Below are 20650 nucleotides of genomic sequence, written 5' to 3'. Positions count from 1 at the left end.
AAATGGGGGTGGGGTGGGGGTGTTGTAAGAAAAAGTTGCATATTATAATAAAAATCTGCAGCTTTTGTCTGTCAGGCAAAAGCAGGTTTAAATCATGCATCGGAGAAATGTGGAGGCTTATCTGGCCTAATTCTGTCCAGCCTGGGCTTCCTATTACTTTGCCTTTTCAAAAACCCAACCGTAACATAAAGCATTACCCTGCCTTATACAAAAGTTAAATAGGCTCAAGTCACTACACAAGCTATGATACAGGGGTTGTGATCCTGGCTTTGGCATCTTCAGGCAACTCCTAGGACAAGCCACCAAATTCATACCTCACTGCCTCAACCCACACCAAATTCTGTCTAACCAGAAGATCAGATAAGGAACAAGGAAACGAAAGACACGCATCAAAGCAAACTGGAAGTAAGGAATCAGCAGGCATTTATTTAAAGGGGTCAATTCAAGTTTATTTACTTTTTGCCATAACTACAAAGTGACTCAATGTATGCAGCGATTGCAAAAATGCATTAGAAATCTGTGGGAATGGCATGAAAAGCAAGAAGCACCCTGCATACAAGTTTCTAGTTTGCAGGGCAATATTAGCTCACCATATATGCACATGCACATCTCTGGTGTCAATTGCCATTTACACTGTGTTACCATAGAAACCTTAAGACAAGTTGTGAAGATCACAAGCTGTCAAAACTAAATAACTGAAAACTGGCAAAGGGAAGATGATAGCTTAACTGCAATAGCACCAAGAATTCCATTAATTGTTCAGTTAAATGGTGCAGGCTTATCACAGACACAAGTGTAATTTAAATCAAAATGTTTTTAAAATCCACAATAATGAGCATTTATTCCAGCACGCCTGTGTAAATTTCAAAACACGAAAAGAGCCAAATGATTAGAATAAACACTTGTGGTATTTTGCTAAAGCAAAACCCTAAACATATTGTTTTCTGTGAAATTTATACAGTAAAATATGACCTAGGTGCAAATTCTTTAAAACTTTATTGAGCGTTCAGTATTTCTGCCAGAAAGAGACAAGTAGCTGTCATTTGCAAAACCTGGCCCTATAAGCTGTGGTTAAGGTTAAGAGCTACCACTATTGAAATCTCTCTTCAAAGCTTTACCAAGACTGTATTTAAAACTAAATTCTCTTATGTTTTAACAACTGTGTTCTGTCTTTCACAAAAAGAAATTACAGAGCCAAAACATAAGTTCCCATGCAAGTAAATAAATCCAGCAACTATTCATGTGTATACATATAGCCCTCAAACCTATTCTCCTTATAGAACTCAGGTGTTATTCAGCTATGCTTTACTTAGAGTAGACCTATTGATATTAATGAACATGTCTAAGTTAGGTCCACTAATTTAATTTGGTCTACTGTGAGTAAAACTTGGTTGATTATCATCACTAATACAGAACCAACCCCTTCCAGCTCCACAGCTATTAAAACACAAACATATTGATGAGCTGAGTTGTTGTTTACAGTGGTGCCTCGCAAGACGAAATTAATTTGTTCCGCGAGTTTTGTCGTCTTGCGATTTTTTTCGTCTTGCGAAGCACGGTGTCGGGAAAGTTTTGGAAAAGCTTCAAAAATCACCAAAGTCTTTAAAAACCTCAAAAAAGGCTACCACACCGCGTTCTATGAGTTGCTCCTCAAAGTCAAGTCGCAACTGTATTAACGGTGTTAAGAAAAAGGAAACAAACTTGCAAGACGTTTCCGTCTTGTGAAGCAAGCCCATAGGGAAAATCGTCTTGCGAAGCAGCTCAAAAAACAAAAAACCCTTTCGTCTAGCGAGTTTTTTGTCTTGCGAGGTACCACTGTATTTAATATCTGTATTTCGCTTCTCCAACAAATGTTGAGCTCAAAGTGGCTCACATCACAACAGCATTTTTTAAAAAGTAACTGCACTGAACTAAAAACAAACTGAGATTTAAAAATGTCTGAGTGAGAGGTATTATCCATTTGATCAGCCTATTATATACAAAAAGTGAAAACAAATGCTTGCATTGACTAGGTGAAAAGCTTTAACACATGTTTTTGAAAACAGTCTCACTTCCTGCCCTCAGTTTTACTTTACACAGCCTGCTTCCAGAATATTATTATTAAGAATAACATTAATAGCTTAAAGTACAATGGCATTGTGCTTGCTCTTCCCTTTGCTATACAGTGATACCTCAGGTTAAGAACTTAATTCGTTCCGGAGGTCGGTTCTTAACCTGAAACTGTTCTTAACCCGAAGTACCACTTTAGCTAATGGGGCCTCCCACTGCCACCGCACCGCTGCCACGCGATTTCTGTTCTCATCCTGAAGCAAAGTTCTTAACCCAAGGTACTATTTCTGGGTTAGCGGAGTCTGTAACCTGAAGCGTCTGTAACCCGAGGTACCACTGTATAATGACTTGCAAGCATAAGATAAGAAATCCCCTCTGGCCTGATCATACATAACACCAAACCATGGCTTAGCATAAACCTGGCATGTGTGGGACTCTCAGAAAGACATTGTAGCCACTTTCCTCTTCCTTCATTTGCTCTGCTGCTGTGTGGAGCTGAGCTAAGGCTTGGTTTGACTTAACCAAGGGCTCACGTGTAGCTTTCCCACACAAACCATGAGCTGCAAATCCTAGGACAAACCTTGGTTACAGCTCATAGTTTGTCTGGAGGCAGCTAAGCCACAAGCCTGAGGTCAGATGACACACACTAAGCTAAGCCATGGCTTCCTCTTCGAGAGGTTGCACATTTACTTGTGCATGCTAAGCTATGATTTGGCTTAACAAACTTAGTTGGTCTCTAAGGTGCTACTGGACTAAATGTATGTAGATACTGCTAAGTGATCTCCACATTAAAAAAAAAAAGTGCAAAGGACATCAATAAAGGTCAGTATGTTTACTACTGCTCTTATGATGCTTACGTGGCCTGCAAAGTGCACATTAATAAGCAGCAATATTTAATATGCTGTCAACATAAATTATCTGCAGGCTTGCCATCTATTTTATACACAAAAAAGTAAGAGAAGGAGTAAGAAAAATGGGGAAATCGTATATATGAGACAAAGCTAAGATGAAGGAAAAGAGAATGAAAGGTATTTCCTTCTAGAAGACAGAAAATGTATTTGAAAATGCCTACCTTTGTTAAATGGAGTAAGAATGATCAGAGGAAGAAAAATAAAGCGACACAATAGAAAATACATGGGTACATTGCAGAGAAGGTAGGTAGGTTTTAACAATAAGCTTAGTGTGGTGTAGTGGTTAGAGTTGTGAGACCAGACACAGCAACAGAACATTGCTGATGCTCAACTTGTGTAGATTAGCAAGAATTCTAGCTTACATATAGTAGAAGCCTTAGGTTTCTTTCTTAAGCTTCACAAGCAGCTTCTTTCCCAGCTAGCTTTTTCCTTTCCTTCTGTAAAAATGAATTGTATAACAACAGTGCTTCTGCTCCACAAAAATAAACCTTCTAATTGCCTTCATCCTCAATATACACTAACAGCATTAGCAAGATCTAAAAATAAAGGATTTTTGAATCTAACAGAAAATCAATATCTTCTCCTGCAAACTTGTGTAAGCTTCTTTCTTCAGCTAAAAATGCATTTTATTGATCAGATATTGATGTTTGTTAAAGCAGTAAGATTTTAAAGACACAATTGTTTGTCTACTGAGCCAGACCAGACGATATTGATACCTGCCAAGAAAACAGCATTTTATCAACCATCACAATGATATAAAGTATTTGAGAATAGTCACTGGAGGATAAATGTTACAGACTCCACTGGAGAACTCTCTCTCTTTCTCTCCCCCAAGGGTGACAAGCATGCACGTACATACATAGTAACAGGATTAATTAACTGTCCATATTCATAATATGGGGAATGTTTGGGATTCAAGCCAATTGGATGAAGTTACTCTTTGATTAAAATGTTCTATGCATATTCTGTTCTCTGGCACTTTCAATGCTAGCTTAAGAGTTAGTACTTGCAGTCATTAAGTTCTTCACAAGAATCAGGAATGTCTCTAACAGGCTGCAATAACTTAATTCTAATTGAGCAGCAAACTCAGTTAAAACGTGGAGACAACAGGAAGCTGTTTGAATATTCACACAAACACTGGGGAAACTATGAGTAAGTATACACGAAATCACTATTATCAATAGCTAAATCAAAACTGTTCTTCAAACCTTATTTCAGTACAGTGGTACCTCGGGTTACATACGCTTCAGGTTACATACGCTTCAGGTTACATACTCCGCTAACCCAGAAATATTACCTCGGGTTAAGAACTTTGCTTCAGGATAAGAACAGAAATCATGCTCCGGCGGTGCGGCAGCAGCGGGAGGCCCCATTAGCTAAAGTGGTGCTTCAGGTTAAGAACCATTTCAGGACCTCCGGAACGAATTAAGTACTTAACCCGAGGTATCACTGTACCTACTAGTGGGATAACCAGAGGCAAAGAGAGATTAAATTATTGTACCTTGTTAATATGAACTGTAACCTCTCCATAGATGGGCTGTGCTACATGGAACACTGTCAGCATTATGGAAATATTATTTTCTAAGGAAATCATCAAATCAACTAAATAATAATCAAAACTGTTTTTAACAGATCCATCCAAGTCACTATTGACCATCAGAACTTTACACAGGCACAGCAGTAGAGCCAGTCCAATATTGTGCCAACACTAAGCTCCCATTTCCTGGTCCTCGCCCTCCTGGTAAACAGCAGTGATGTGCAAAGTTGGGAAGACAGGAGAGCAACGCTGCCCCACTCAAGCAGCTAATGAACCAAGGAATAACTTCACTTCCAACTAGAAAGCAATTAAATATTGGGCAACTGCTGCAAGACAAATGTGGGATGGAAAATATTAGTTGAGTGCTATTTCCATAAGATGGGCAAAGCCTACTGATCTCAGAACATTTTTACTTGCCACAGGAACATTAGAGGGCAACATATTTATTTTATATCCTACTTTCTAGAATAAAAATCATCACACAGCAGCAAAGAAATATATATAAGCTAAGCACATACAATTGCAGTATATAAAACTAGAACAATCTGGTATCATTTGGAGCAGAGTTCCACAAAAGTGGGGCCACCACCGAGAGAGCACTTGCTCACCAACCTGAATACTCTCACTGGCAGTCACATAAGCAGGGCCGCTCAGAAGTGGATAATAAGGTGCAGGCAGGCTGGTATGACTGAAGGTACCTTCATAGTCAAGAGTGATTTGAGAGCAATTTACACAACAAACATCCTCAGATAAAACTAACACTCATCCCTGCAAGAGAGATTACATGAACTTAACTCATGGGCTTTAAAGTACTCTTGAAGGAACTACAAGCAAGGCTACTCATAGTTTGTATCCAAAAGTCTACCACACACCTTCTGAAGAAAATCATATAATCCATTCATAAACTTATTTGCCTTGTTTCATCTCAATTTGACTATTCTGGTGTTTGTAGTATTCTGAGCCTCTCACCAAAACTACGAGCAATGTGACCACAGACTAGCAGCAGAATTGACAAGGAAAAGTGTATGGGACAGAAGATCAAGTGGTTGTGATGGGGAGCCAGGCCCCTACAATGAGCACAGATTGTGAACTCCTCAAATGTCAGTACATTTTCCAGTAATCTCTCGCACACATGAGAACTGGCCTACAAATACGTAGGGTTTAAATTTGAACTGTTATGACCTTCAATATTAGGCCCAAAAACCATATTATTCGAAGTTCTTAGAAAAAACATGCCATAGCTTTTAACAGTGCGGTGCTGTATGTTTGCCCAAGGACAACTCCCAATGTATTCAACAACATTTATACCATTTTATTTAGGATTACATAAAGTCCTCTTACAAGTATTAATCCAACAAAAAACTGCTTTTTGAATTAAGATAAAATGAAAAACATGCTAAACCCATTTTTGTTGCGTATAAAATACTGCAAAACTTAATGCAATCAGTGAGCAAAATCCTTCCTCTACTTCTTCCCACATCCCCTGCAAATCTGCACAGGAGGGTCCCTCAACCCTCTAAAGTAGAGTTTACAGGCTCCATGGGAGGATAGAGACACGTCCTGTTGTGCAAGTAGAAGCTTGTTCTACTGGATTTTACCTAATTGTTTTTTATGAACGCATGCCCTTTTCATATGAAAAGATTATTGACAATCAATGCGTCATGTGAAATGGACATTATCTAACTGATCTCCCAAGATTGAGACAAATACAAGAAGAATGGGGACTAGCATTCTTTTGTGTAACATAGATAGGCAACTGTCTCTATAAGGACTCTGACCTCTCAAACTAGCTGAATCTCAACTTGCTTGCTGAGCAACAAGGGGCTGCTGTGGAATGCCCTCTTAGGCATACAAAAATAATCATATACTTGGAATCCAAGCTGCTATGTATTTTTATACATACTTATTATTGTAATTCAATAAGTTCATCACAGCAAGTCTTTCACAGCTCAAAGTCATGTCTAACATTTCTCAGATTTTGAACCAATGGCATTTTAGATTGTTTGCTAATATCACTAACATTAGGCAACACCTCCAAATTCAAGCCCAGCTTTCACACTATATCAGCACTTCTTCAGCAGCAGCCTTAATTTTGAAAGGGTTGGCACTTTCCCCCAAGTGAATAGGCTTATGCAAGCAAGTACAGTTCTAAGAATTAATATATCAATAATCATTTAGTTTTATAATTCATATGCAGCGAAAGGTAAGCAAGGTGAAAGACACGCACCAAGATCTTCAACTGGTAGCAAACTAGTTTTAAATTGGCTATTAGATTATTAGAACAATACAAGTTACTCAAGGAGACTACAGTGTATTTTTGCTTGAAGGGACACCTAAGAGGAGAATGAATGCACATATACAAATAATGGGTTGTATCTGGGGAAATCCTGTCACTGAAGATCAGATGAAAAGATTTTATTAGAACTCCTAATAGTCCTACCTACACATACAAGAGTGGTGGCCAACTTAAATGTCTAACAGTTATAACAGGTCACTCTCAATCAACAGAATAACCAGTTTTATTATGACGTAAGATTTCTCAAGCTAGAGTCCACTTTATCACATCCATGAAGTATGATCCTCAGTTGTGCGCATGCACACACATGGTGATGGAAGGGGGAGGTTGCAAGCAGTTAAACTAGGAAATGACAATTCAATCTGAAAAGGAATGTATTATGTATGCAAGGTACACTTGCATGTCTTATCACCAACCAACTTGTTTATATTGAGTTAACTAAACACTGTAGTGGGAAAGGAAGTCATTGTCTCTATTCAGAACAAGATGAACAGAGCTGAAAATCTTGTAATTCAACAGTTTCACCCTGGAGCATCCTTTTAAAATTCCTTTGTTCAAGTACTACCATCTCAGATTTGTATCCATTGATTTATGCAGGGACTGGCCTGTTTGTCCTATGCAGAAGAGCACTGTAATATTTGATGACCAATATTACATTTTTTGATGAGCAGGTGAATGAGCTGGTGCTGTGCCCAACATTATCATGTCCTGCAATGGTATTGATAAAGAAGATGTAGGGACAGAATTGACACCCAGGTTTGTTGCAGGATTTGGTTCCTGGGCTTGATTCCTTCTGGGCCCTCTTGATGGTGAACAGTTGTTTCAGGTTAGGGTGCTGTCTGTAAGCAAGAACAGACGTGCTATCCAAAGCTTAGCAGAGGAGTTATTGTTGTCCGGGATGGGTTATAAATCCTTGATGAAACACTGGGGTTCTTTTAGGTAGGAGCTAAAGGTAGCAACAAGTGATGCTCTATAATTTTCTCTTCTGGTCTGCCCTGAAGTACCTTATTCCTGGGTGTCAGTCGGGTCTTGCTGATCAATCCGCTCCATACTTACTCAGGTGTAAGTTCCTCTATACAGGAATTGCTCACAAACTAAGTATGCATACGATTTGGTCATCTTTTCCCTAGTTTTTCTGATTTCTTGGAGTATCTCAGTTGGAATGATTTGAGAAAAATTAAGCAGCAGAACACTACTAGCAAGTTATATCATTATTGCTACTAGTTCACAATCTGTTGTTATAAATTATGATTAGCAAATTGTGTGTAAACATTAAGAACCCAATAACTTCAAAATTCGGCTATAGCTAAAATAAACATCTTTCCACAGCTCCAGGTTGGTCTGTAGCAGTCAGCAAACGTTCTTCTGACTACTCGTTTTTTCTTGTTCACAGCTCTATCTTGGCTTCAAATTTTCAAATCCTTACCAATAGCTCAATTTTATACTTTACAAGTTTCCTATCAACCTACAGACTACACACACATTTTGCTAATCTGCCAAGTGTAGCAGCTTTCCCAACTAATCCAAACTTAGAAATCAGAAACCTTAAAAACAACTTTAGAATGTTCAAAGAACTTTCAACACATCCGCTCTGTAAACCTTATGGTAACCCTGAACAGTAGGTCCATATTACATCCATATTGCAGTGCAGACCATCAGAGAGATAATGGTTTTCCTGAGGCAGCCTTCCTTAAATCAGTGCTCTCAGGATATTATGGGCTACAGCTACCATCTTCTCTGACCATTAGTCATTCTGACTAAAGGTGTGGGAGATGTAACTAAAAACATCTGGAGGGCACCAAGTTGGAAAAAGCTGGCCTAAGGCTGCTTAGTGAGGTGAATAATTGATTAAATCAAATGAGAACTACAGCTTCCATGCAAACTACACCTTTCAAAAGAAGGTACTTCCCAGTTCATATTCTTCACCACTATACTAGTTCCATTTCCTCAAAGGTACAAATAAATTCAATTGCCTATTCCAGTCTCATTTGGATGTCGAAAGAGGACAATTCTACTCCAGTTAAAAACAGAAATGGAAACAATATTAGAAAGAAAGTACAAGCACCCAAAACTTCAGTGAAGGAACAGCTGCAGTCCCAAATGGCGAACATAAAGTTTTCCAGCAGATTCTTATTGAATCTTGTTTAGAAAACAGAGGAATGTCTCCACAACAAACTGCCAAAAAATGTATCACTGCAATGATTGTTATTCATTCAATGGTTGTTAAGCTGTTTTTCTTTCATTCATTTTAACTATGCTAGGTTGTCAGTTCAACATCTAAGATCATGCTCTGTGCTTCCTTGCTGAGTGAAGTGTGGCCTGTATCCACAAAGATCAGATCCTTTTCAGTGGTAGCACCAATCTCACACTTATCCCTAAGAAGCCTACTCAGCTCAAACACTGGGTATTTTCTGATGTCTCATGATGCCATCTACCTGGTCCTGGAGAGCCTTGTCAACTCTAACACAAATTTTCATGGAGCACTGGGGACTCCAGGGAGGATGGGAATGTTCAAGAACTGCCATCCCAAGAATGCAAGGGCATCAGATAGTTTCCACCAAATGTTTCTTCTGGTTTCACACATCAAGAATAGGCTTGTACACTGATATAAATTTACTACTCCTTAATCCTGAATTGGAGGACAATGGACCACTTGACTTGCCCAGTTTGTAGATTTAAGTGACATCCACACAGAAACTTCAATGGTAGGATGTTCACGGGCTTGCCAAGCAAGTATTTTTATTGTTTATTGTTAAGAGCTCTACTCTTCTCCAGAGCCTGAAGAAGGACAGAGCTCTTTCCAATATTACAGAGCCTCAGAAAGCAGAAGCTTGGAACTGGATAGAGTCTTGACTTTGTAGTTCCACTAGGACTAGAAGCATCTCCAAACCTGAGTATGATGTCACATACAAGACCCCACACCTTTCTCACGAGAGATATAAAACATTGGCCTGCTACAAAGTACAACCATAGTTTGCAGATTCCTGGATTAATATATTTTTTTAACAGAACACTGTCAATTATATGCTTATTTTTAAATTCAGAAAAAGAACCCTTATTCTATGTAACTTGATTACCAACATAGCTTGCTGGGCGACACATGGATCTGGTTCAGCTGAGCCCTAAGTTTCAGATGCAATACAAATATCTGATATTCTGCTAGGCCATTCACAAGTGTTAACAATCTTCTAAACCTTCTTCTAAATAAAATTTCTTGCATGAAAGAGAAATAAGCTATTCAAGAAGCAGTTGTTTCCAGATATGCTCAAATTCAATAGCCCGACCTTAGACCTCTGGGACATTCCCAGGGCTACAGGTTACCCAGTGACCTTTCATGTCCAAGTACAAAACAGCTTCACCGTGCCATTCAAACAAAAGTGAGCCACAATTTGTAACAGGAGAAACATTTGTTCCCTTCCCTCTCATCTTCTGTAATGCCACCATTACAGTAGTACTAAAATGGTAGTACTTCAGTTGCCAGAGTAATTGCACTAGAGTTTCCACCACTACCTGCAACAAAAATGTTTTTTGTTTTATGTTGACTATTTAAAATGTTTCTTTTAGGCAGCATTGGAACAACTCATACTACTTTCACAGATACATTTCAGAAACTTTAAAAACCAATCCAATTAAAATACATTCCAAATTAAGACCTAGTACAAAAAGCAAGAGTAAATACTTCTGCATGCAAGGCCTATTTATTTGTGTGCCTTTAGGCATTTCCCTTACAATACCACTGTGTTGCCCTACAAAAAGTAACCTTTGGCAGGTACGAGACCCAAGCATTACCAAGAATTTCAGTTGCATCATCAAATGCAACAACAGTCTTTTCATATTCAAGACTAAATTAACTGTTTTTTTCTTCGTGAAACAAAAGCTAGATTCAGAAAGTTAACTCAAAGTATCATGAAATATACTAATTGCTTGGAAAAGAATTTAAGATGTCTTCAAGACAAAAACCTCAATGCAAATGCCAAAGCCCACAAGCCTTTTCTCACTCCTTTTGATTGCTGAAAACTCTACACACATCCCATTCTCTACAAGTAAATACAAGAGTACTTTTGAAAATACCTTCAGATATGCAATCTAGGCTTAAGAAAAATGTCCACTGCTGACAACCAAGTTGGTGAAAAGGCAATCAGGCAAGCAGACATGTGCACACAGAAAAATGAGGAGAGTGAACAATTCAAGTACAAGTCTGAATATGTCTTTTAGATGAACATGCTCCACTTGTCTCAAACGTGTTTCGAACTTGGTGTTTGTTTAGAGGGATACTTCAGTAAACTCCCCCCCCCCCAAATTTAGGACTGTCCAAATTTTGTTTTCTACCTCAGATGTTAGCTTGGCTATGTTGCCAGTCCTGAAATACGGCAGCCATGCCATGTACCACAGGAAAAGCATGTTTATATAGCTGGAACTATGCTATTCTGGGGCTTGGCTTAGTTTGAAAACAGGCATAGGCCCTGCAATAAGTGCCAAGAGAGATTGTGCTCTGTCTTAAGTCCTCAGAAACACACAAGTAAACAAGCCAGTCTCAGAAATCTGAGCAATTAAAGGTATCTGGTCTTACTTGGAAGTTTCTCCCCACTCCTTAAACATTCCCTTCTAAAGTATGCATCCTGAGAGATACTATTGATAAACAGAACTCACTTTGAGTATTTTCAAAACCTAGGTGGACAGTAAGTATGTGGTCTTGATGCCTGACCATCAGCATTCCTCAGTTCAGCTAAAGGTGGCATTCAGCCAACCAAATTGTGAGATGAGTGGTAATTTGGGCAATAGTCTTAGGCTACAATCTAAACACTTACAAGAGTGTGAATGAGTGAACACAGTAAGAATAATTTCTGAGTAATCATGCATAGGATTAAACAGTTAACAGACAACAGAAACAGTGTTAATTGTGCTTAAAAAGGAAGGCAAGCCATTAAAAGACAAAACAAATTGCTCACCATTTTCTTTATTGAAAAGGAAGGTACAGTGGTACCTCAGGTTAAGAACTTCATTCATTCTGGAGGTCCGTTCTTAAACTGAAACTGTTCTTAACCTGAGGTACCACTTTAGCTAATGGGGCCTCCCGCTGCCACCGTGCGATTTCTGTTCTCATCCTGAAGCAAAGTTCTTAACCCGAGGTACTATTTCTGGGTTAGCGGAGTCTGTAACCTGAAGCGTTTGTAACCTGAAGCGTCTGTAACCCGAGGTACCACTGTACAACTGTAAAGATTAAGCTAGAGAGGTTTAAAAGTCAAATAAGGATGCCAGTGAGGGTTTCAAAAAGGTGGTAGTAGATCAAAGTGGTTGTTATAACATTTTGAATGATTCAAAGTTCTAAGATTCTGATATGGAAAAAAGGGTTGTTGTCAACATAGTGCTGAGAAGAATGTAATTCTTGTGTGATGGAACACCCCCCCCCTTTCCTCTAGCAGACACCCCTAATCCGCTCTACGGGTTCTCCCAACCCCCCAAAGCAAATCTGGGGACAGGGCGCAAAGGGGGGGGGGAGGGCAAGTCCTGCTGCACTAATGTTAATCCTTGCACTAGTTCAAACATTCATTTCAGTATTGCCCTGGATGCCTAGACCCTGAAGCTATTTGTTTTTACTTTCAGAACTCTCCTGACAGTTAACCACCATAGAAGGTGGAGGAGGGTGGGGAGAATATAAATAGTATAAATACAATAAATAAATACAAGAAACACAGGAAGCACTTCGCTGAGATGGATCAAGTAGCAAAAAAGCCACCTAGCCAATGCCTCTGCAAAAATCATGAAGCTAATTGAAGGAAAAAACAGAACACTTTATTATTATTATTATTATTATTATTATTATTATTATTATTATTATTATTACTCTTTATGACCACTTCAGCAAGACTTGATGAGGTCCTACAGAAGTTTCACGTAGTCTGTGTGCGTGGGGGGAGAGAATGGCCAACAATGCTACCATAAAACAGGTATATACAAACTAGAGAAAATCCAATAATTTACTTATTATTAATGTTGAAGTATCAAGCTCCAACAGTACCTCTACAAGAATATCACTGTTCAACACTGCTATTAATAAATGGATGCAGGAACATTAAAATACAGGTGAAATACTATCAAACAGTATGCAGGAAGAAGTGCACATGGAATTGGAGGATGCCTTGAAGTTCCCACTGATGAATGACCAGTTTATAATGTAGCTTGCCACTTCAGGTTTGCACACAACTGCGTGGGAACCTCAGCCTGTATACAGGCACTTTAATGTGTTCCTGAACGTTTCAGATATTAAGCTGGATGCGAAGAAAGTAATTGAAACTTTCGCAATGAGATAGTCGCAAAAGGAAAAGCAAACATGTAGGCCACCATACTGCTGGAGATGATTTTGGGAAATTAAATGGTAATCAGATAAAAATGCACTGCTGTTGGCTACTCTCTTTTGGTTCTCTTTATTACTTATTGTGCAAAGTTTAAGAGCAAAAGTGGTTGGGAGAAAACTTCTGGTTGCTAAAACTAGTTTGTATCCAGATGAAGTGTTATGTTAACTTAAAAATATAAAGCCTGTCCAAATTTAACATACACACTCCAAGTCAATGCAACCAATTGCCCTTCTTCTGTATGTCCATGTTAAACAATGCAAACTGAAAGGACATTAAAATAAAAGCAAAGAGCGCATGATTCAAAATTTTGGATAAAAGGTGAAGGAACTATGAAGGGCAAAGTTAAAGTGGGGTGCGAAAAATAAGCAATTATTCTTCCATTCTTATGTGTATAGCGCAAGAGACCACTGCATACTGATTAAAGAAGTATATATTAAAGGACCTCCAAGTTTTAAAAATAAAATAAACTTGCCTAAATCTTGCAATTTGCGAAATGATTTAAAAACCTGACAACCAGCTTTTAAGGTTACAGTGGTACCTCAGGTTACAGACATTTCAGGTTACAGACTCTTCAGGTTACAGACTCCACTAACCCAGAAATAGTACCTCAGGTTAATAACTTTGCTTCAGGATGAGAACAGAAATCGCACGGCGGCAGCGGAAGGCCCCATTAGCTAAAGTGGTACCTCAGGTTAAGAGCAGTTCCAGGTTAAGAACAGACCTCCGGAACAAATTAAGTTCTTAACCCGAGGTACCACTGTATTTGGGTACAGTAAGCCTGACAGCTGCTGAGATTTCCTCTGATTTATTTAGTGTAAGTTTTTGTTACACGTATCCCTTTCACTAAAAAGCACGTTTTCTTGAGCGGACCATGTTTAAGGCGCTACATTCTCTCAAGCTATATACCCACCTTCATGTTTACAACCTGTCCGAGACAAATGTATGTTATTTGTGGTATATCAATAGGCAACATTAAAAATGATTGTACCAAAGCTTTGATTCAGGTTGAATGGCTACTGACACAAACAAAACACCAAGCTCAGAAAGCTTAGCAATATTCAAATGCTGAGTGAAACACTCAACTCCTTCATTATCTTCATTAACATGCTTAAGGCAGAATAGACTATAAATTTCACTCAAATATACAATGCTTTATTGAATTCACACATACACACATGGTATTTATATCTGTCATAATTAACATGTGAAATTATACGTACAGCCTGCCTTCAGACAGGCTATCCAGTGATGGCCAAACTTGGCCCTCCAGCTGTTTTGGGATTACAATTCCCATCATCCCTGACCACTGGTGCTGTGAGCTAGGGATGGTGGGAGTTGTAGCCCAAAACGGCTGGGGGGCCAAGTTTGGCCATCACTGCTATACAATGTAAATTATTGTCAATGCACATAACTAAGTCAACCAAGTCTTTTATTCAATCTTCTCCTTTTGCAGGATGCCTCTATTGCAGTGAGTGGAAAACTGTGGCCATCCACTTGTTCTTGTACACCAAACTCCTGGCAGCATGTTGAATGATCAAGGGCAATGGGAATTTTAGCCCAACAACATGTGGAGAGCCATAGTTTTGCCATTCCTGCTTTAGTCCATAACTCCTAATTCAGACAATCTACAGCTAACCTCAGAAACCATGTTCCTTTTTTAAAAAAAGCAAAAAAAACAAACTAGGACTCAAGATCACCACCACAAGCATTAGCATGGCTATCCTAGTTTACATAGGCCAAAAGGAATAACCTTTATACAGGAGTGGCCTACAAGCTCCTCACAGGCAAGATTACCACTTTTGCCTTTAACCCCAAAAAGGAAGGAAGAGTTCCTTTGGATCTGATGGCACTGCGCCACACAGCTTGTGCCATTATTATCCCTCTGAAAGTCACACAACTGGAACAAAGGTTCTCGTTAACTTTGGGCAATGGGAGAAGCAGATGTGAGGAGAGTTGGAAGCAAGGACTTAAAAGCCACACCCTTTTGGAAAGTTGTCTTGCCATTTCTTATCCCCAACGAGGAAGACCACACATAGATGTCACACCTGGGGCGGCGGGGAGGAGTATATAGAGTAAAGTTGACACACTGCGATACCTGAGAATTAAAATTACAGGGCACACGCTTAAAAAAAAAAGCAGGAAAGGAGTAGGAGGTGAGGGGAAAACAGGGAAAGCAGCTTAGAGATCAAACCGCCGTAGAGAGAGGAGTGAAGAATGAAAGATAAATCGTGGGTTTTCTTCGCCACTCGCCCCTACCCCCGCTTGGCAGGAAGCGCGACTAGGCCTTCAAGCCCCCGGCTTCCCCCGCCACTGTGATGCAGCCGAGGCAGTCACAGGCCTCGGGAAGGGATCCCAGTGACAGGACGAGGAGGAGGAGGAGGAGGAGGAGGAGGGCCGCCCTCCTCTTCCTCCAGTCGGGGGAGGTGAATGGAAAGAGGGCGCCCGACCTCCCCGAGAAACAGGGCCTCCCCTCCCCGAGCCCTTCCCCTCGGGCCTGGCCTCCCCGCGCACCCACCCAGGCCCTCGGGACCGGAGAGACCCCAGCCCGGCAGCCCCGGCCCCTTTTGCCCGCTGCCCTCCCCGACCACGTACTCACCCCCAGAAGCCGCAGGGGCAGCGGGGCGGCAAGCTGGGGGCTTTGCTGCGCTCGCTGCCGGCGTCTCCCATGGCGGCGACGTTGGCGGCCGCAGCAGCGACGGATCTCAGGGCCGAGGCCGGGGGAAGAAGGAAGGGGCAGCTCCAGGCGGAGGGTCCAGGCCGGGGCTCGAAGCCGGGATTCCAGGCCGGTCAGCTGGAGTCGGGCGCTACCACTGCGGCGGCAGCGGCGGGGCGGGTGGGTAGCTGAAGCGAAGGCGGCGGCGGCGGCGGAAAAGGAGGTGGCCGCGCCCTGTGGTGCTTGAGGTGACACTGAGCGGCGGGCGGCGGCTGCCGGGGGGTTGTGACGGGCCCGCAACACGCTAGCCCCGCGGGCGGCGCGCGCCCCCTGACCCAACAATGCCCTCGGCTCCTCCCCCTCGGGGCGAGTGAGGTGGTCTTGCCCGGCCACAGGATCTGCTGGGAGAGGAGTGTACCAACGTCCGGAAATGGGTGGGGGGCTGCCGGGGACGGGTGGGGAGGCCAAAGCCGAAACGGGGAGCTGAAGCGAAGGCTAGTGTTACCACAGCTTTAAAGCGGAAAGCTTCCAGGGGCGAATAAGCTCGAGAAGAGTGGTTGGGGAAAGACCAGGCACCCCCCGCACCATGATCTGCTAATGGTACGGTCTGAAGAGATTGAGTCCGGGGTGAGGCAGATAAGGCTCTGCGCATGCGGGTGAGCAGAAACCCGGAAGTAAGCGTGAAGTAAAGAGTCACTCCTAGGAGTTTCCCCTCCCCCGCGCTGGTGGAATTCCCTGTCTAGGCAGGAGCAATCCCGGGAATTCCTGTTGGGGCTGCCCTACTGGCGTTGTTCGCGGCTGCTTTCTTCCCTCTCCTCAGCCTTAGCACTAGAGGGAGAGGGTTGGAGGAGCCAGGCTGCACACTTCCCCGCGAGTAAACCCGGTCGAAGTGTGTTAGATTTACTTGCTGAATAAACATTTGTAGGGGCTGCGTTGATAATAGCCCCCAATTTAAAAGGAAGAGCCAGGATAGATAGCTTTCTCCTCTTTTCCTTAAACAGAACTTAATGCTGGTCAGAAATTAAAAAAGACTTAGAAATATGGTCAAATTTGAAACTGTCAATGTTAGGCCGAATTGCAGTAATTAAAATGAATGTATTGCCTAGAATGTTATTTCTGTTTCAGACCTTGCAGATTATTGATAAGATGGAATGTTTTAAGAGGTGGCACAAAGATATTTCGAAATTTGTCTGGCAGGGCAAAAAGCCCCGAATTAAATTTAAAATATTGACAGATGCTAAAGAAAGAGGGGGTTTTGCCCTGCCGGACCTAAAATTGTATTATGAGGCAGCAGCTTTTTGCTGGCTCAAAGAATGGATGCTCCTCGAGAATACAGACATCTTGGATCTGGAAGGTTTCAATAATGCTTTTGGTTGGCATGCATATCTTTGGTATGATAAAGTTAACAGTGCCTTCAAAAATCACATTGTCAGAAAAGCATTGTTTAATGTTTGGACAAGATATAAAGATCTATTGGAAAACAAAACCCCTAGATGGGTGTCACCAGTGGAGGCTAAAGCAGTGAAAAAACTCAATATGGAGGTCGGATGGCCGAAGTATTGGGAAATTTTAGAACAGGATGGAGATAAGTTCAAATTACAAAGTCAGGAGAAATTGAAGCATAAAGTAGAAAATTGGTTCCAATATCGCCAAATAATGGAATTTTTTAAACAGGACAGGAAAGTCGGCTTCCAGGTGGAAAAATCAAAATTAGAAACCGAACTGTTAGAACCCAATACTAAGAATTTATCTAGAATGTATAACTTGTTGTTGAAATGGAACACACAGGATGAAACAGTTAAATCGGCTATGATTAAGTGGGCTCAGGATGTTGGACATAACATTATGTCAGCTGACTGGGAATGGTTATGGAACACCGGTATAAAATTTACGGCATGTAATGCCTTAAAGGAAAACATCATGAAAATGGTATACAGGTGGTACATGACCCCAGTCAAGCTGGCAAAAATTTATCATTTGCCCGATAACAAATGTTGGAAGTGTAAAGAGACTGAAGGTACCTTTTACCACCTTTGGTGGACATGCCCGAAGATTAAGGCCTTCTGGGAAATGATCTATAATGAAATGAAAAAGGTACTTAAATGTACTTTTTCTAAAAAGCCAGAGGCCTTCCTCTTGGGCATTGTCGGCCAATTGGTGACAAAGAAAGATAGAGTTTTTTTCATGTATGCCACAACAGCAGCAAGAATACTCATCGCAAAGTACTGGAAGACACAAGACCTACCCACTTTGGAAGAATGGCAGATGAAAGTGATGGACTACATGACATTGGCCGAGATGACAGGCAGAATCCGTGACCAACGAAAAGAGACGGCAGAAGAGGAGTGGAGAAAATTTAAAAGCTATCTTAAGGACTACTATAAACTTAACGAATGTTAAAATGTCGTGGTTTCCAGAAACAAAGGGGTATAGGGACATAAGATCAGAGTGTAAGAGAGGACTAAGATGATAGAGATTGGAAAGTAATAATTGGGAGTTGCTAGTTGAACTATGGACATTGGGATGCAGAGAGGGGGGGTATGGGGAAGTCCTAGAAAGAAGGTTTATGAAAATATGTTTGAAACTATACGTGTATGTTCGTCTTTTTTAATGTTTGTTTGTTTTTCTCAAAAATGTTGTAAAACCAATAAAAATTTTATAAAAAAAAAAAAAAATAAATAAACAGAACTTAATGCACCTTTACCAAGTGGCGTGATGACAACAACCACACACACAAAAAAACAACCCAGGTGGAGGCGGAGGTCCCCCAGCCTGTACGTTCTGCACCTAAATTTTGTATTGTGCTGCTGCTGTTAAAGTTACAAGCGCCCGTCCCATTATTAAACCTGCTTTTGGCTAGTGCCTTGTGATGGCTTTGTGGTACTGGATCTTATGACATTTCTTTAAAAAAAGAGAAACATGGAAAAGGTTCTGTTTTGCAGGTGTTAAAATAGGTGTAGAATGTGATCCTATGAGTGATTATTCAGAAGCAAGACCCCCTATTAGTACTAATGTTGTATTAAAACACCTGAAGCTGCTAAAAGAATGAAGAATCCAGGACCACTTTAACAAATTTATTTAAGGGTCCACCTAGCACCATCATAAACCATCTTTCTGGCACTAAGCTAAAACTCAATGGATTATGATTAGCTTGCTAATGGCCTATTTGATGAAATATTCTGCAGAGAGGGGGTTCTGCTGGGTCTGTTTATGGATTATTGAAATGGTGTTACTGAAATTTATTGTTACGGTTTTGTGCTACACATTTGTGCCTTAACTTTTTTAGAAGTTGTTTAGAGATTTCTTGCGCTAAGTGACTAATAAGTCATATAGGTAGCAATACCAACATTTAAAATGTTTTAAACATTGGAGTAAAATGACTATGGAATGTATAAAATATAGGCTGAGATTATTATGCATTTATTCAGCAGAATTTGCATGCCAATTGTAAAGAAAATCTCTTAAGCGGTTGAGTTTAAAGTATGCAACATAAACACAGTGATCATTCACAACAAAAGTAATCAGTGATAACACAATCGGCCTTAATTTGCTATGTTAATTAATATATGTAGTTGGATAGAAAACCACTACATTTATAGCCATAGATATACACGTGAACTTTGGTCCTACAAATTCAGTGTTCGAGCCCAAAGCAGTACATTATTGCATCGCTATTTCCAGATGCGCCTCTGCAAGGAGGAACATTAAAAGTTCTTTATGAGCAAATGGTGGAGCAGACAAGCCCTTGATTCCAAGAAAAGAAAGTTGAGGGGAAGGTTGTAGGCCATTTTGTGTATTAAACTCAATTTGAACTTCTTGACATTCCTCAGTCTCATACCTGAATCTGCCATTAAAGTTTCTTTCATATGGCCACTTTCAGGTAACCAGCAGATTCTGATACCATTTTTGTGCCCATTTGTACTGTAGTGTAGAGAGGTGGGTCTGTCTGAATTCCTATGTATGTACAGTGGTACCTCAGGTTAAGTACTTAATTCATTCCGGAGGTCCGTTCTTAACCTGAAACTGTTCTTAACCTGAAGCACCACTTTAGCTAATGGGGCCTCCTGCTGCTGCCGTGCTGCTGGAGCACGATTTCTGTTCTCATCCTGAAGCAAAGTTCTTAACCCGAGGTACTATTTCTGGCTTAGCGGAGTCTGTAACCTGAAGCGTATGTAACCTGAAGCGTATGTAACCTGAGGTACCACTGTAGAATGCAAGAAGGCATTAATTGCAGATTAAAAAAATAACTCATTATAGGGTTACTGGATGTCCCCGTTTCCTGGGGATAGTCCCCGGATTTGCAAATTTGTCCCTGGACAAATTCCATCCCCGGAATGTCTCCGGATTTCATCTAACGTCCCTGGGAAATGTGGCAGCGGCAGTGGCAGTCTCAGCAGCCCAGAGCCAGCCTGGTAGTGCAGTTGGCTCTGGCTGACTTCAGGAGCTGCCCGCTGCCGTAGCACCCGACATTTTGCCTTGCTGGAAGTCCCCATATGATGTGTTGCGCACAAGGCACATCATATGGGGACTTGCTGTAGGGGCTGAAGATGCAGTGCTGGGTGCCGCCGCCGGGCGAGAGCTGCGTGGGGTCGTTGAGCTCGGTGCACCACTGCAACCTGGCGTTCAGCTTGCCGTCAGCGCTGCTGCCCAAGGCCGTCGGCTTGGTCTCAGTCTCCAATTGGTGCCTGGGCGGCTGCAGCTACTGCTCAGCTTCGCCATTGTGCTCCTCGACTTGCAAGCAGCGGCTCGCTTGTCAGCCAGCTTGTCGTTGGCCATCGCGGACAAGAGGCAAGCAGGAGACGAGCTGATCCAGCCCAAGCGCGCCTCCTCCCACTCCCACTCGCTCAC

At 41.3% G+C, this 20650-nt stretch overlaps 1 protein-coding gene and 1 long non-coding RNA gene across 2 annotated transcripts in view; one reads left to right on the top strand and one right to left on the bottom strand.

Moving 5' to 3' along the window:
- The window catches only part of ZFAND3 (zinc finger AN1-type containing 3), a 133919-nt gene extending 117899 nt beyond the window's left edge, over nt 1-16020 (bottom strand). Inside the window, exon 1 of the mRNA XM_081186498.1 lies at nt 15746-16020. Within this exon, the coding sequence (XP_081042624.1) occupies nt 15746-15816 (71 nt within the window). The 5' untranslated portion in view covers nt 15817-16020. The remainder of the gene's footprint in view (nt 1-15745) is intronic.
- A 200-nt stretch (nt 16021-16220) lies between these two features.
- On the top strand, nt 16221-18661 carry LOC308582938. The gene is made up of 2 exons (XR_014005953.1): nt 16221-16476; nt 18489-18661. It is a non-coding gene; the product is annotated as an uncharacterized lncRNA (long non-coding RNA).
- The last annotated feature ends 1989 nt before the right edge of the window (nt 18662-20650 follow it).

Source organism: Podarcis bocagei, assembly GCF_964188305.1.
Source record: "Podarcis bocagei genome assembly, chromosome: 3".
NCBI classification, from domain to species: Eukaryota; Metazoa; Chordata; class Lepidosauria; order Squamata; family Lacertidae; genus Podarcis; species Podarcis bocagei.
This window is presented reverse-complemented; position numbering and strand designations above follow the sequence as displayed.